The 16047-nt window shown below is 42.5% G+C and overlaps 1 protein-coding gene across 1 annotated transcript; it reads left to right on the top strand.

Moving 5' to 3' along the window:
- Window positions 1-118: 118 nt before the first annotated feature.
- On the top strand, window positions 119-12349 carry IL4R (interleukin 4 receptor). Its single transcript, XM_083872225.1, is given in 11 exon segments — window positions 119-241; window positions 1952-2074; window positions 5306-5447; window positions 6275-6426; window positions 7474-7628; window positions 8203-8359; window positions 9121-9220; window positions 9799-9868; window positions 10008-10084; window positions 10186-11697; window positions 11699-12349. Coding segments are annotated over 10 exon segments (2718 nt in total). The 5' UTR covers window positions 119-241; window positions 1952-1995; the 3' UTR covers window positions 11973-12349.
- The last annotated feature ends 3698 nt before the right edge of the window (window positions 12350-16047 follow it).

Genomic DNA, 16047 nt, shown 5'->3' on the forward strand with positions numbered 1-16047 from the left:
CGCCCCGCCCCTGTCCTGGCCCCGCCCCTGTGCCGGCCCCGCCCCTGTCCTGGCCCCGCCCCTGTCCTGGTCACGCCCCGCCCCGCCCCTGTGCCGGCCCCGCCCCGGCCCGGCCGGATGAGCGGGGCGCGGGGGCGGATGGTGTCGGGGTGGATGGTGTCGGGCCGGGCCCGGGCGGTGTTTCGTCCGGGCTCGGGAGCTCCCCGGCGCGGAGCCCGGCGCGGGGCCCGGTAGAGAAAAGGTACGTCCGGTGGCGCTTTCGTTCCGTTATGGACCGGCTCCTTCTCGTTACTTGCGCTCGGCGCGCCGTTTGCACGGTCTGTGTTTCTCTCCGTGCCGGTTCCGGGAAGGGCGGACAGTCCGGGCTCCCTCAGGGGCTTGGCCGGGCAGAGATCCCGGGGCCCGGCCCGTGCGGCGGCTCCGGCTGGAGCCCGCGGGCAGGATCGCGTCTCTTCCCTTGAGGTTGTTAAACTCGAGCGCCGCTTTTACAGTATTTTAGACAAAAGCGGTGTAATTCCCCGAAGGGCCGCTCCCGCCGTGCCCGGGCCGGGAAAGGGCGGATCCTCATCAGGGGCATCACGGGCTTTCTTTGCAAAGTTCGGTACAGAATCTATTGCTGAACCTTTTGCTTTGCCTCGCACCTACCGCTTGTCTGTTTTTATTGAGCGTTTATATAAACGCCAGGGCTTTAAACTAGAGAGTGAGCTCTGGCGTCACTCTATTTTTATCCACATCTGCACATCCATTCCTCCATGAGAACATGGGTTTGGTCTGCCGTCTGCTCCTTTGGACATGTTTACGTGCTTCGTGATCCTCTGCCAAAGTTTTAAGAGTTCTGAGAGTTTCTTGGAACTCGAGTCATGTGGCAGTATTGCCTAACAGTGGAAAGCAAATGCTTCCTCTCTTGGGAATTCCAGGAAAAAGGGAAATGAAGGAGGGATTTTTTTTATGCCAGAGCAGTTGGCTCTTTTTTTTTTTTTTTTTTTTGAACAGCAGCAAAGGTGCTCGTGTTCTTTTAGAAAACGTATTATGCTGCTTAGTCACATTTCATCTATTCTCAGAATATGAAAAATTCAGCTCTTGAGTAATCGTTTTCTCAAGCTCTTATGAGAAATTGGTCTTTCAGGTTTGTCTTTTATTACTAGATAAGCAGTAGTTGCCCCAGAGAAAGTCACAGAAGAGTCTCCGTTCTGATCTTCTATTTTCACTAACAATGTCCTTATCCCTTAACTTCTAAGATGGATATTCTCAGTCAGACAGACACACCTTTGTCAGACACATGAAATGTGGTTCTGCTGCATGGTTGGCTTAGGGAAGAGAGTATTGAACTGCCATCCACAAATACTTTTCAGTGGTCTTTCTGCTTCAGAATCTTACCAAGCTTCTGCAGAACACCCAACACCATTCGTCTGCTGAAGGAGATCTCTCCTCTCCCTCTCCTCTCCCTCTCCTCTCCCTCTCCTCTCCCTCTCCTCTCCCTCTCCTCTCCTATTTTTAAGAGGGTGATACTCAGATTATCAAGATGCTGGTGACAGGACTTGGGGAAAACATTTTAGTCAATAGATTGGACACATCATTCTTAAATTCTTTTACTTATCTGAGTAGAATCACAGGGCTTTGGTGACAATGTCACTGATTTTGGTCTAGTGCTTGCCCTTTTTTACCCTTTACATATTAGCAACTTTTCTGGTAGCTAAAGAGAGTAGGTCCACTGCCAGTGTTAGTCCTGTATCCTCTGTAATTAAAATTTTACAGATAAGTCTTCTAGCTCGTCTGTATTCTCTTTATTCTTCTACATGTCTCATTCCATGAGCTAATTTTAGGGGCCAGAGGTGGGAAACAGGTACAGCAGGGGGTCTGAATTCTAACAACTAGCAGAGTGGTAGGAAAAAACTGTACTTTTACCTTAATTGAGACAGGGACGTAAGCTTATTATGTTTTCTGTTGGCAGAATTGCAGCACAGTTTTTTCTACTGAACCTGACCATTGTCAATAATGGCAAGTCCAAGACTCTCAAGTTTCTCTGCACCATATACCCTGTGGATCCTTTTCTTTTCATATACAAAATATGAAGGTATGTTTGTCAATATTTTAAATTATTATACTGAAGTTTTTCTTGACCACTAGGTAACGCTGTTACCGCTAATTAACTACTGTAAAATTTGTAATTGCAAATGTCAGAAATATCCCTGTACTAGAAAAAAAGTCTTAGATTTTTTTTTTTCTTTATATTGACCTTTTCTTTGTGGGAGGCAAGAAAAACTAGAAATTTGCAGAAAGGAGAAATAGGTTTGGAAAGCCATCTCCTCCTTCCCCACCCTCTGATGTGCCCTGGACACTCCCTGTGAGCAGGGTCCCAGTGTGTTTTCATTGCATCTTTCATGATGTTTGATTATTAATACTAATGAGATATATATATATATATATATAGTAATGGTTTTCAATAATGCATTTTTGTTTTCTGGAAAAGGAATCTCACACTATACTTTCTGTGTTTTTTTTAACTAGTTCCACAGTAGTCTGTAGTATCTTAGATCTCATTTTGTTTTGTCTTGTAAAGCAAACCAAAATAGTTAAATGACAATTTAAAATACCCTGTCTCTAAAAAAGAAGGTTTATTCGCTACTGTCTCATATACTGTGAAATAGTGCAACTTGAATTAATGAGAAGGATCAAGGTTTGCAAGAGTGCAGTGGTGGGGTTGTCTGATCTAGGTAACCCCATCTTTTCATTTCCCTAAATGATCTTTATTAAAGTTTAATTTTATTGTGCTTTGGTTGGATGTGTTTGCCTGGTTAACTATACATTTTAAGTTTCTTCAGCATCGTGTACTCTTTGAGGATTAAAAAAGAAATTCAGTATTTGAGTTTCCTCTTTCAACTATACGAACTCAAAACAAACCCTGTACTGTGTATGATTTCAAAAGGAAATTCTCAAATATCTGGACTTTTAAAAAAAACTATGGCGTATCAGAGGTGGAAAAGCGAGGAGGTGACAGGCAAAGAACAGAGAATATGATTTAGTACTCTGAAAAGAGGGCACTGAATAGCAAGATAAAGTAAAACTGATAGTCATCATAGTTCAACACAGCAGGAAGAGCTTAATTTAAGTATTCTTAAAAGTGTGAGATGATTAACACGTTGAAAAATAATGTCATTCATCTTTAAGGGCCTTAAATTGATAGCACCTCTGTTAAAAGTACATTTTAAACTGAGAAAAGGAAACTAGCAATAAAATTGCAAACCAAATATAAACAACATCAACAGCGTAATGATTATTGTAGAATAAAAAGCAGTGTGACTGTTAAAGTGTTGCAGCAGTTTCACTTGCTGCCTTTTGATGAGTTTTAAAGGATTGGGTACCATGCAGAAAAAATGGGAACCTAACATGGTACTGCCATCCAGAAAGGACATAACAGCAAAAGTTCTTATCTACCAGATAAATATTTAGGCTCAATAACTAAACCAAAACATTTTCTAAGTATTTGAACACTAATGAAACCATGAATCACAGTCAGTTCTAGGTTTATAAGCAGTCAATATACCAGACAACGTAGAATCCAGACTTTATAGATTCCATTGTGCTATATGTCATGTCCACTGAATGGTATCTGACCGTCACGTTTCACATTTGCAGATCCTGTACTGTATCAGAGTATGCAGAAGTTGGATCATGGTAAATAACACAAGTGGACTACAGAAAAACAGAAATGTAGGGAAGATAAAATGAAATTAGGTACTTCCAGAAAGGAAAAAAAAAAAAGAAAAAAAAAAAAAAAAAAAAAAAAAAAAAAAAAAGGTTGGGCTGAATAATCTGAAATTTAGATACCCGTTGGAAGGAATAAGACTGCAGAAGGAATAAGAAGCAGAAGTGGCTGAAGGACAACAGCCTTGCAGGATGTGAATAGTTGGCAACTGAGTCTTGAATTTGCAATGTAAATGACCAGCATGGAGAGTTGTTAATATACACAAAATTTGGTCTTGTATAATTGCCACAGAAAACCTTCAGAATCCCTTTGGAAATTCTCAGAAAATCTTAATTAATAGGATTCAAATAATCAGTCTAAGATATTTTGAGTTTTTTTACAGGAGATTGACATGTAAAGCAGAAAAGCATTTATATTTGTACAGCTTGTGCAAGAAAAGGGAGATACAGTTATTATATACCTGTGAAAGAGAAGTCAAACATCAGAAAAAGCAAATCATTGTCATGGATGATAATTGTATTAGCTATTTCTAGCTATTTTCTGATGATCACATTCCAGGGTCCAGTACCAGGGTTGGCAAACAGTTAGTCCAAATAACAACATGAACTTACTGTCACCTAGCTTCTCCTCTTCTTTCTCCTCTTCTGTTCTGTGTGTTACCCTTGTGGAACACATTGAAGTAAAGGAAAGTAGGCCTGGAAAGGATACTGAGGATTGTGGATTCTATTTCCAATTCCAGTTCTAACAAAGATATTTTGACCAGTTTTGGGTTGTTTTTTTTTTTTTTTTTGTTTTTTTTTTTGTTTTGTTTTGTTTGGTTGGTTGGTTGGTTGGTTTGTTTTGTTTTGTTGTGTTTTTGGTTGTTTTTTGTTTTTTTTTTTGTGCTTAAATACTGCCAGTGAAAATAGTTGTAAATTTGAACATTGGAGTGCAGAGACTCTGGGCTTTTGTGTGCCTCCTCATTGTCTGGCTCAGTATGACTCAATCTCTCCTTGGTCTTGCATGCTCTGATAACAATGACAAGTAGAAGATAGAACAGGAAGTGCTGAGTGAAATGAAGTGAGGGTATCTAATAGAAGAAAGATTGTGGCAGAAAGATCTTCTAGGCACCGGGGAGCTGCTCTGGGGAGGCAGAAGGTGTGGTGTGCATTTAGGAGGGTTAGAACCATTGTAGGTAAAGCACAAGTCATGACTGTAAGCAGCAATCCTGGTCTGACTCTGTTAATTATCAGCATTTTGGGTTTTGAACCTTTTGTATTTAATAGGTGGGACGATGCTGTTTTGTAATTTATTGATGTGTTTTAAATAGAGCTATTGGAATTGGATTTTCTGTTCTTAGAAGTCTGTTGGCTGAGATGTGCCTTTCTATCTCAGTATTACTACTGCAGACTCTTCAAGACCGTAGACATTGTCTCCAGAAAGGTGGAGACAGTCTGAGTGCCCCTCTTTCCATTTACTCAGACACAAAAAATAACAGTGGTTTCACTTAATTTGTAGGTGTGTGGCAGCTCTGTTTAGATGGAAAAAGTTAATATTTCTTCTTAGTCCAATACAGTCTTCTGATCATCTTGCTTCTCATTGTATGCTGTTTTTCCCCAGTTATGACTGCAGGACACATACAAGATTTTGCATGCTTCACTGACTTTGACAAAGAGCTGGTTTGTCACTGGAAGGTGGCTGCACAAACCAATTGCTCCAAAAAGTTCCAGCTCTGGTACAGAAAGGAAACTTCTTCTGTGTCGTAAGTGTTTAATAAGATGTTACACTGCCATTGTTAGAACTTCATATACCCTGTAGCCACTATTGCCTTTCATTCCCTCCCTCTACTGTGGGTGTCTGGGACAAAATGTACTTCAGATTATTCTTCTTAAAGTAAAATAGATTGTCTTCTTTTAAGCAAAATGGGTTTCTGCAGTTAACAGCACTCTCTACTCAGTGGTCTACTCTTCTGTCGAACTTTCTACTCTCTTTGTACAGCCGAGGGATCAAGTCCTACTCATAGGAGTGGTAGGACTCTTAGAAGTTTACAAAACCTTAACTTCGTGCAAAATTTTAGTTTCTTCATGAGCAATCTTACTTGATTCACTGGGCTGTAGCCTGTGTGAAAGATACTTTCCACTGAGCCCTATGTTCAGGCACAGACTGTTGTCCCTGCTCTGAGCTGGGCCAGTCATCATCTCTTACAAAATATACATCTGAGTTCTCCTGTTCCTTGCTGCATGATTTCACCACACCAACATTCAAATAGCCTTGCTCATATGCTGCAATAAACCTGTTCCTGTGCTAACAAGCTGTGCCTTTAGAAGCTGAAGTGTGGCAAAGGGTGGTATTTGGGATCAATCATTAGCCTTTCTGTCAGGTTTTTCAGTTGTGTGATACAGATATCCAGGAGGTGGCCTGGGAGGGTGGGTTGTTTGGGGATCTCAATTTTGTTTTGGAAACATTTCTGGAAACTGACTTGTCTTAGTTTTGATTAGTTATACATGCTGGGAAACTTGATTTCACCTTTTCAAGGAATAGTGTGTCACATTCTCTTAAACATCACATAAATTTGTGCCTGTTTTTCAGAAACATGTGTGTTCCTGAGAATGAAAAAGACAGTTTAAGGTGCACTTGTACAATATATCCAGATTATTTTGTATCAGGCCTCACATTTATTCTAACCCTACAATTCAATGGCACGGTTATGTGGAATTACAGTGTTACACCAGCCCTTGTTGGTAAGAACTTGTTTACTTTGTCACTGGCACATCTGGCTCCAGGCTTTGCAATCCTAGCTAACTTCTCCTTCGCCTCTCCAGAACAGTTTCTGCTTGTCAGAGGTGCAAAGTGTCGTGATAGCTTAAATGCAAAATCCATTTCTTTTAGAAACCTGATTCTGGATTAGATTCTTAAGAAATTAAGGTAACTAATGGGGAGAGAGTGATTCTTTCTCTAGCTGTACCCTCTCAGCTGTGAGCCAAAAGGAGTTTGGGGTCTTAGATTAAGTTTAGTGCATTTTACTTGTGGCTTATGGGATGAAGAAGAATCATGCTACTTTCAGTTTCCAGAAAGAAACTAGGTTATCCCTACTGAAATTCTCTCCATTCCTGTCTCTGTCATACTCTGATTTTTTATGCTAGTTGAATCATGCTACATGAGCAGAAGATTTTTTACAGTAATTGCTGTTGGATTTTAACAACCAGTGATAAAAAGTTAAAGAGACTGCTCCTAAACAGGACAGAGTGTAGACACAGTTCATGTCTCTGCCCCCAGTTTGGTCAGAACAGTGTTCTTGTTGGTAATGCCTGTCACCTTAAACACTGAGAGAAACCATTTTCATACCTTAGGCAGGCTGAGGAGCTGGTTCTCTTCAGAACACTTGATTAATGCTGCTGCTTATCTGCCAAATAAGCAAAGCACATGGATTTCCAAGAGACAGGGAGCCAAGACAGCTTGGCTGTGATGTTGGGGCTCTGTGCCCACCCAGCCTCACAGCTGCTACTGTCAGGGCACAGGTAGTTCCCACTTCTCCAGGCTGAAAGCTGCATCCAGTGCACCAAAAAGCCCTGCTTGCAGTTTGTTCAGCCAGCTTGAAGAATCAGTGCTTGTTAATAAATACCCTGAAGCTGCTCAGGTTTGGCCTCTCTCTTCTTGTGCTATGGCATAGTAAAAAGGGCTAAGTGCATTGATTGCAATGATATTCTGGTCTCTGGTGAATGCTTCTCTCTTTACTTCTCTCTATCAGTGCTCTCCCATTACCCTGATCTGTATTTTTTAACATACAGTTAAGCCAAGAGCCCCCAAAAATCTTGTCGTTGAGGAAACGGAAAATGGTAACTTCAATCTGAGTTGGGAGGAGAGTTACTCTTCTTCATCCTTGCTCTCTGGACAGCCAGTCATCTATGAAGTGAAATACTGGCGGAAGCAGCACCCAACAGAGGTAAGAGACACCCAGTCTCTTCATTTTCTGTCTCTGGAGCTTTAAGGTTTAAAAAATCCTCTAGAAAGTCACTTCATGAATAGTAATGTAAGGGCCAGCCAGAGCAAGCCCCACGGTGTTCCTGATTTCACACTTGCCACAGTTCACTTTTCCCCCTGGATGGTTCAGCTGGATGTCAGAGGACTGAAACTCTTCTGGCTGCCACCCCAAAATGGTCTTCTGCTTGCAGTAGACAGGGAAGAGATTGAAAATACAATGCTTCTGTTCCCTGAACTTAATTTTTTCCTTAGACATCAGGAAGCTGGAGATTGGTGGCTCTGTGGGGAAGGTGAGGCACTTCAAACATCCTTCTGAATAATCCAGCATTTCTGGACTGGATTTCTTCTGATAGCAGAAGAAGATGCCTGGTGGCAGGTAACAAATGCCACCTGCTGATGACATGAAGTGCAATATCATACACAGTCATTTGTTTGTTCATTTGTGAAAGGTCACTGAAACACATTGGTTTTAGTTGCTGTCACTAAACCTTCACACTATAAAGAAATCAAAGTGAACTTTCTCACTTTCTTTTCAGATTTCTGTAAAAGCAATTAACTACCAGGCAAAAAGCTTTGAGATTACTGCAAGCTCCTTGAAGAGAGGCTATGATTACATTGCAACTCTCAGGTGTAACTACACAGACTACCCAGCCTACTGGAGTGAATGGAGTGAAGAAGTTGAATTTCGCTATGGTAATAGTGTCAGAAAAAGGAGTTAGGTAAAAGGATGGTGTATAGTCTTAGATACCCTGCTGCTCTCTTGGAGGAGAGTTATGGACTCATCATCTTCATCATTTTGAATATAATGTGAATACACTTGAAAAGGCTTCCAAAGACACTAAACATAAATAGGCAACTGCTTGGGAAAATAAGGGAGCAAAGACCAAGGGAGGTTGGTTTGCTTAGTCTTGTGGGAAAAAGGCTGAAAGGAATGTGTTTATTCTCTATAAATATTTCATGAAGTAGACAGCAGTGAATAGAAGAAATATTTGAACTAAACAGCAAGATTGATGTGAGAGCAAGTGGGTATAAAAGAACTAAATGTATCTATCTATCTAGGCTGCAAATTAAGCAGTATTTAATAGAGGTATGAGGGTTTATAAAAGCCCCTGAAGAGCAACAGAGAGAACAATTAACAGCTGTACTACAGTGACAATGATAATGCCATTTTAGGCACTGTGTGGCAGGCCTTGTCCCCGAGGGCTGGCACCCTGGCTCTCCCAGCTCCTGCCACACCCAGTAGCTGAGCACAGTCCCTGCACCAGACCTGTCTGACACACTGCACACCAGTGCTGCTGGCAGCTCTGAGGGGCTGTTCTTTATGTGCTGGAGGCTTTTCTTTTACATCCTCTAAAAGAGCATTTTTTTAAGTTGCAGAAGAGCAGCAAGAAATTTGGTATTGCCAGTGCTTGTTTAGATGCACATTCACATGTAAATATTTGCTTGTTTAACAGAATACCGGGTGAAGGCTGAAGACATTCTGCAGATGGCTGTGCCCACATCCTGCATACTGATCGTGGCAGGATCTGTGATTTGTTACTTCTGTTTCACCAAGTAGGTATCCTGTTTGTTACAGAGTTTATAGAGTAACAGTTTATTGGGATATCAGTATTGCTATTGAGCAGCTGAATGTCTGCTAGCACAGAAATCTAATGTCTTGGGTTTTCTCAGCACCTTTATCTAGCTGTGTGTGAGCAGAGATTTTATAAACACAAGTCAGTTGCACTCTGTCATTTTCTGTCTTTATTAATGTTACTAGAGTAGTGTTATTATAGTAGGGAGTTGTCAGTTTTGGATCCTGGTCTTTGCTGGAGTTCAAGTAATGATGGCTAAATACCTTTATTTGTTTCAAAATTTTTGAAATGGTTATGTGAAAGTGAGATCCTGTCTATTTCACACATCATTGTAGACACGATTAGAAGAATTGGTGGCGGTCATTATGCAGAGCAGTCACATACCAAACCTACAAACATCTTTGCACTGGTTTAATGAAAAGCAGGAGATGCCCACAACTAACACTTTCTGTTGCTGCAATGCAGATGCCTAAGAGGGAAAGGAGAACAGAGGAGAGAAATGTACACCAATTAAGCCCAAGTGCAGTCAAAACAAGTAATTTTCATTCTTCCTTGCAGAGTGAAGAAAGAATGGTGGGATCAAATCCCAAATCCAGCAAAGAGCCATTTGGTTGTAAAAAATGTCAAGGTAATTTAAAAGCTTTGCAAAAAATACCTTTTCCTCATCATCAGAAGTAGAATATGTAATAAATTCTATTGTCTGTCTAGTGTAAGGGATACTAAATACAGCTCATATGTGTCCTAAATCTCATTTATATGTTTATTAGTTTTCAGTTTTGTGCTACTTTGATGAAATTAAGTTCCCATTCCATGACTTAAAGCAGAGTCATATGGAACAACAAATGTAAGTAAATTAAAAATCCCTTGCTTTACAGCATAAAATTATTTCCTGTACCATAAACATTAACTCATTAACTGTCCTTTCCTTTTGACTTCCAAAAACAGAAGTTGCAACAACTGTCTGGCTCAAAGTTTGTCAAGCCAAAACTTCAAGGGAAAAGATAACATCAGAAATGTTGAGAAATCTTGCAGTTGCCACAGCAAGTGTGGAGAATGGTTGCCAAAAGGCAGCAGTGGAGTTTTAACCCCTGATACAATGTCGGTTGAAGAGTGTATAGAAATCTGTGTATGTTTAACAGACAGTGAAACAGAGAGCCAAGAAGAAACTGGCAACCAGATCACCATGTTTGAGCCTTGTGAGAGCAGCATCATTGATTTCAGAGGGCATCCTGAGCACAATGAGTTACTAGCTAACATGTTTGATGCACTCCTGGCAGATGAAGATAACATGCAAGACAATAAAGGCCCAAATATCCCCACAGCTGAGAGGAAAACCTTAGAGAACATTGGGTCAGAAAATCCATCACAGCAAAATCCAAAAGAGAGTGCAGCCCAGAGCCTGCAACCGTGTGATACTTCTCATACAGCTCCCCTTTTCACCAAAGCCTCTCAAGATGGCTACAATTGTAGTACAGACAGCAGAGAGTCAGAACTATCAGAAGAATCCTTTGAATCTGGCTATCGGAGCTCCAGCATAAATTCTGCTTCTCTGGATGCAAGAGATCTTCAACAAACGGTTCATCAAAGCCTTTTTCTATGTAGTTCTGAAAGTGAGCTTGACTCTCATGTCCTGATCCAGGAGTCTACAAATAAATCATTGTTTGGGACCAAAACAGACAGAATAAACAGCCCTGCAGACAAGAGTTTGGATACCCTTGTGTCTGCATCCATGGGGTTGTGTGGTTCTGCCTACAAGAGCTGTGACACCATTTTGTCTCCATCCCCGGAGCCCTGTGGCTCTGCCTACAAGAGCTTTAATGTGCTTGTGTCTGCATGCAAGGAACCAAGCAGCTCTGGATACAAGAGCTTCAATGCCCTTGTGTCTCAGTCCATAGCTGACAGCAGCCTGACTCTGAGCTCTGAAAACGTGCCTTCCTCACCGCCTTTGTCAGAGACGCCGGAGTGCAGCTGCAGGGATCAAAGCACTCAGCCTGCCCGCAGTCAGATGTGTTATAACAGCTACAGATCTCCCAGCACTGAGCTTGATTTTCCAAACACCTGTTCAGAACACACTGATTTTCTATCTTTCTCCACACATGCAAATGAAAGTGCTTCAGCTTTTCTTTCAGAGGAAGAAATACATAAGCAAGTAATAAATCAAAATGTTCAAAGGAAAGCCAACATAATTTCTTGCCCCGTTGCACCTCAGCTATCTGGTCATCAGCCTTTTGGTAGTGCAGGTAAATGTAATGGTCTATACTGGGACAGTGACAATGAGGTTATCTCTACATCACTGTATGAATCCTTCATTAGTCTGTGCAACAACCTGAGTGAAGCACCTCCAGATACTGCAATCTATGAACCTGACCCAAGGAGAAAGGACAGTGTGTGTTTGACTATTAAGGGTTCTGACTGCACCATTGTCCCAGGTTTAGCATCTAGTGAGAATGACACAGACTAGTGATGGTAGCCCTTGGATCAACAGCACTAATGGGCTGTCTGGTGATAGCAATGATGAAAATACCAGCAGAGATGAACAGCTGTTGTATTTGTTAGGGATGAAATGCCAAGATTTAAACAACAGAGAAAGAGCTGCAAAGGGAACAAAATGGAAAAGCTTCAACCCTACTGATAAAGTAATGCAAGAGGGTGGTGATAACAGACTAAAATACTGTCTTCCACTGCCACTCACACAACCACTTGAGGGAACTTGGAGATGCAGGGGGAAGTGAAGAGGTGCTGAAGTGTGCAGATAGGGGCAGGGGGTGTGGCTCAGCAGCCAGCTTACCAGCATCACTGGGCAGTATTGGGCTAAACTTAGAAGAACTACAGACCCCTGGTGCTCCATGGCTCAGACAACGTGTTACCTTATCATCTTGTGAGTAACTCCTATCCCTCTGATTCTCACACCGTTCACAGTGAGGACTCCAGATTGGTACTTGCAGTCAGAAAAGGACCAGTAGAACTGTCAATGGAAAACAGCAGGAAGAATGAGAAAAAAAATAAAACTTGTGCAAGCCCTTGCCCAAGAGGACAACTGCTATATGGAGTTAGCCTAGCTCCATTTGCCAAGACTGAACTTTGGAAATAAACTATGTGGCAAGTTGAATTGTTGCTTGTTGTTTCAATCTTGACTGAAGTAAAGGCTGCTGTAGGTCCCCCATGATTATTCATTGGGTTGTAACTCGTGCTTGCCTGGGACTGGCAGCTGGGACATGATGCAGAGCCCTAGAGACAGTTGGGGCAGTGGCAGTGGCAGCCACAGCTCTACAGGGACCAAGTCAGAGCTGGTGTCTCCAGCTGTGAATGATCTCTAAAAGGGAGCAGCAGCTGCAGAAAGCAGGAGTTTTTAGTACAGCTCCTGTGGTTATTGCCCTGGCAGTGCGTTGCGTGGGAAGCACACAAAGGTGATGTGGAATGTGCTTACACAGCTGAAGGTGGGATATAGGTGCAGATCCAAAGGGGAGGTGCTTGATTTATCACACAGCTTCCATAACTTCTTTTGGGGTGAGGGATGTCCTGTGTGCTGAGCCCTGGCATGGGGTGTGTGTTTCTATAACTGCGCAATCAAGACCTGAAATAAAGATTACCATCATTTGCACTTACATAGTGCTATTATTGGTGATTAGTTTCTTGTCTTGTAGAAACAAACAGTTACTTCAGCAGCTGTAAAAGGAATCGGGGATTTCTAAGCAGTGTTTCTTCCCAGAAAGATTATCCAGTTTGTAGTCTGACACCGTACCTTCGTGGAATGTTTTTTTTGGCTTCTTGTTCTTGTCCTTGTCCTGTCAGAATGGGAATTAGCCTGCACCTTAAAGGTAGTATGTATTTCTTGTTGGGTAATTAGTCTAGAAGTTTTGCTGACAACTTTTCTACAGCATAATTATGTATTTCAGTATGGTGAATTCCACCCTAGCACATGGGCAGTGGCATAAAACAGTTAAGAACCATTGAATAATGGGGTTTTTCTATTGAAATGTATACATTTATTCTCATTTAGAAAACTATTTGTATTGCCATTCATAAGGAAGGAAGCCACAATGCTAAGCACAGCAACTGGTGCTGCAAATCTCTTTTCCAAGTTGGTAAAGTAGTAGAGGTATCTATGTAGGGACACCAGTGGTGCTTTCTTTCCCTTCTACTCTGTGCTCTCTCTTGTGTTCTTTGTGAAATCCTCCATGAAGGCTTGGCTGGAGAGGTCTGCTCAGGCCAACTTTGCTGCAGCACTTGCTTCTCTGCTGAGCACCAGCTCCATTTTGCCTTTCCTTGGCTTTTTTCTTCCACATAGCTATGTCCTCCAGTCTGCACATTTCCATAAGATGGCTTTCTGTGTGGAGTTGACCTTCCGTTTCTCTCCCTTCAGTGTTTCTCTGGTGAAATGGAACCTAACTCTCATAGAAGGGGGATCCCTGTTCCTATGTCTTTGTATAACCCAGAAGAGGAGGCAGGCAGTGGGGCTGAGGGGGGCAGCAGTCTGGTCTCCCTCTCCCTGTGACAGGCATGGTGCCTGGCTGTAGTGCCAGCTGAGTTCTATGTTCCATCCTTCAGCCCTGCCACTTTTGCCATCCATAGCTATTACCAGGCTGTGAAACCCAGGTGGGTTTCAAGTGACAGATTTCTAGCCTAAGCTGATGATCTGCCCCTTGGGTAGTGAGTGAGAATTGTGAGTTGAGCTGGCAGTGAAGGGTCTGGACTGAAGTCACCCCCTGGGGACCAGCCTGTGCCTGCATGCTTATACAGAGAGAGGCAGCTCACCCTCCCAAGAGAGGAGCTTTGGTACCCTCCAGGCATGTCCTTTTTTGCTAGTGGAGGGCTTCTGCCAGGACAGAGAATTACCGATCACAGTAAGCATGTATTCAGTGGTTTTCAATCTGTCTTGAAAGACTGCCAGCAGGTGAAGGCTTGTGCCAAGTTTTAGCCTAGTTATAGTGCCATTTATTACTTGTTTATAATCACCTCCACATCTTTCTCACCTGCCTGTCTACCAAATACTAGCAACCTGACTCACCAGGAGTGAAATAGGTTCCTGAGGAAAAAAGCTGGTGCATTCACAGTTCAGGAGAACTAGTTCAGACACATTCCTTTTCCATTGCAGAAATGCCACAGGCTTGGCTTTTCATTTCTCTTCTGAACAGAGTTGGCTCCTTGGAAATACGGACCTGTAAGTATCAGCTGTTGGCAAAACTCATCAATCACGAGGTTTATCATTGCCCATAGAAAACTAACAATAACCACACGATGAGGGTGACACTAGTATAGAGCAGGACCTTGAGGATGTCAGGTTCTTGGGGGTAGGGACAAGTTAATTCAGGGTGAAGGAGGGGCAGCTTTTTAAATAGCTTGCCTCTGCATCTTGCTTTGTGACCCTACATTGTTGAGGCAGGGTGCAAAGATGTCCAAGTGTTCACCCACCACGAGCTACAAACTTTATATAAGAAAACGAGTTCTTTAAGTGTTGCAATGGCAGGGCCAAAGGAACAAAGGGTTAGAGAACTAAATGAGAGGGTTGTAACTCACAAAACCCTGCTCCCTAAAGTTTACCTCTGACCATGGAATTATATGACAAAATTCCTTAATGAACAGAGGCTGACAGAATAGTTTGTTTTCTCCTAACCATGTATTTTCTGTAGAAAACCTCTTAGGGACCATGATTCATGCAGTCTGTGTTCTAGCCCTGACAGAGGTGCTTCCAAAGTGTGTTCTTTTGTATGCAGTTTCTTTTACAAAAAACAGGTAATTTTTATTACCAGTTTTTGCAATGCCCAGGCATGTGTCCCCATGCATGTACACAAACACACAGATCATTTCTCACTTCTGCAGATTGCTGAAGACAAGGTCTGCCCCAGGCTCCCACGTGATGGTGTATCTTGATCTCACATTACCCGGAATTTTAGGTTTTTTCACCACACTTGTGTGACTGAGACCTTCCAGTCACAGCCACAGCCCTCAAGGCGTCTCCTACTGCACCAAATTCCCAAGGTCGGAAGCCAAGCAACAGCTCAGCAGGAACTTTCTGGTAAAAATGAAGGGAGACCACTAAACTGGTTTGGTTTTCAACAGCAGGACTGTTGTCTTTCTAAGCAGATGTCTCCAGAGCAAAGGAAAAAAACAGTCAAGTGAGGAAGAGGGCACCTTCCAGGCACCTCACTAACACAACCAAAGTTAAAGCTTAATGAATTGCCATACCTTGGCCTGTTTTCCCAGAGTGCCTAATAACAGCTACCAGAAGCACTGGTGGTAAATCCTGCTAAATCCTGAGTGTTTTCATTCCTTGTGACAAGTTTATTGAGAGGAACTTTATATTTCTGCTGAACTCTGGCCAAAGGTGCTTTGGTCTATGTCCCTTTTGCTGTCCTGCTTCCAACCTGCCTCTCCTGTGTCTTTCTATAACACTGAAATGTCTTTACTGTCCCTTCAGTAAGACTGCAACATGAAAGGGAAGAAAAACTGGCAGCAGTCCTAGTTGAACAGAATGGGGAACTGGCTGCTGTGGCACATTTAGCTGCATGAGGGGAGGAGCAGCTGTTTTGTTCTTTTTTTGCTCTTAGCCAGAATGCTCTCTGTAAAACTGACCATCTGTGCATGTGACCTGAGATTCTATATTCTGAATGCAGAGAAGCAATTGTCATGGCAAGAGTTGTTACAGTGCAGCCTGTGAGCCACAGTCTGTCTTTGGTAGAGGGGTCACTGTGCTAGACCTGCCCCAGTCCATGGAGTGTGGCAGGTGTCCTAAGGAGCTCCTGTCCCAGTTCAGTGGTGGATCAGCCTTCATCCTGTCCTACCCAACTGTAAAAAGCAGGGCATTCA

The sequence above is a fragment of the Zosterops lateralis genome, assembly GCF_965231275.1.
Source record: "Zosterops lateralis genome assembly, chromosome: 15".
In the NCBI taxonomy this organism is placed as follows: Eukaryota; Metazoa; Chordata; class Aves; order Passeriformes; family Zosteropidae; genus Zosterops; species Zosterops lateralis.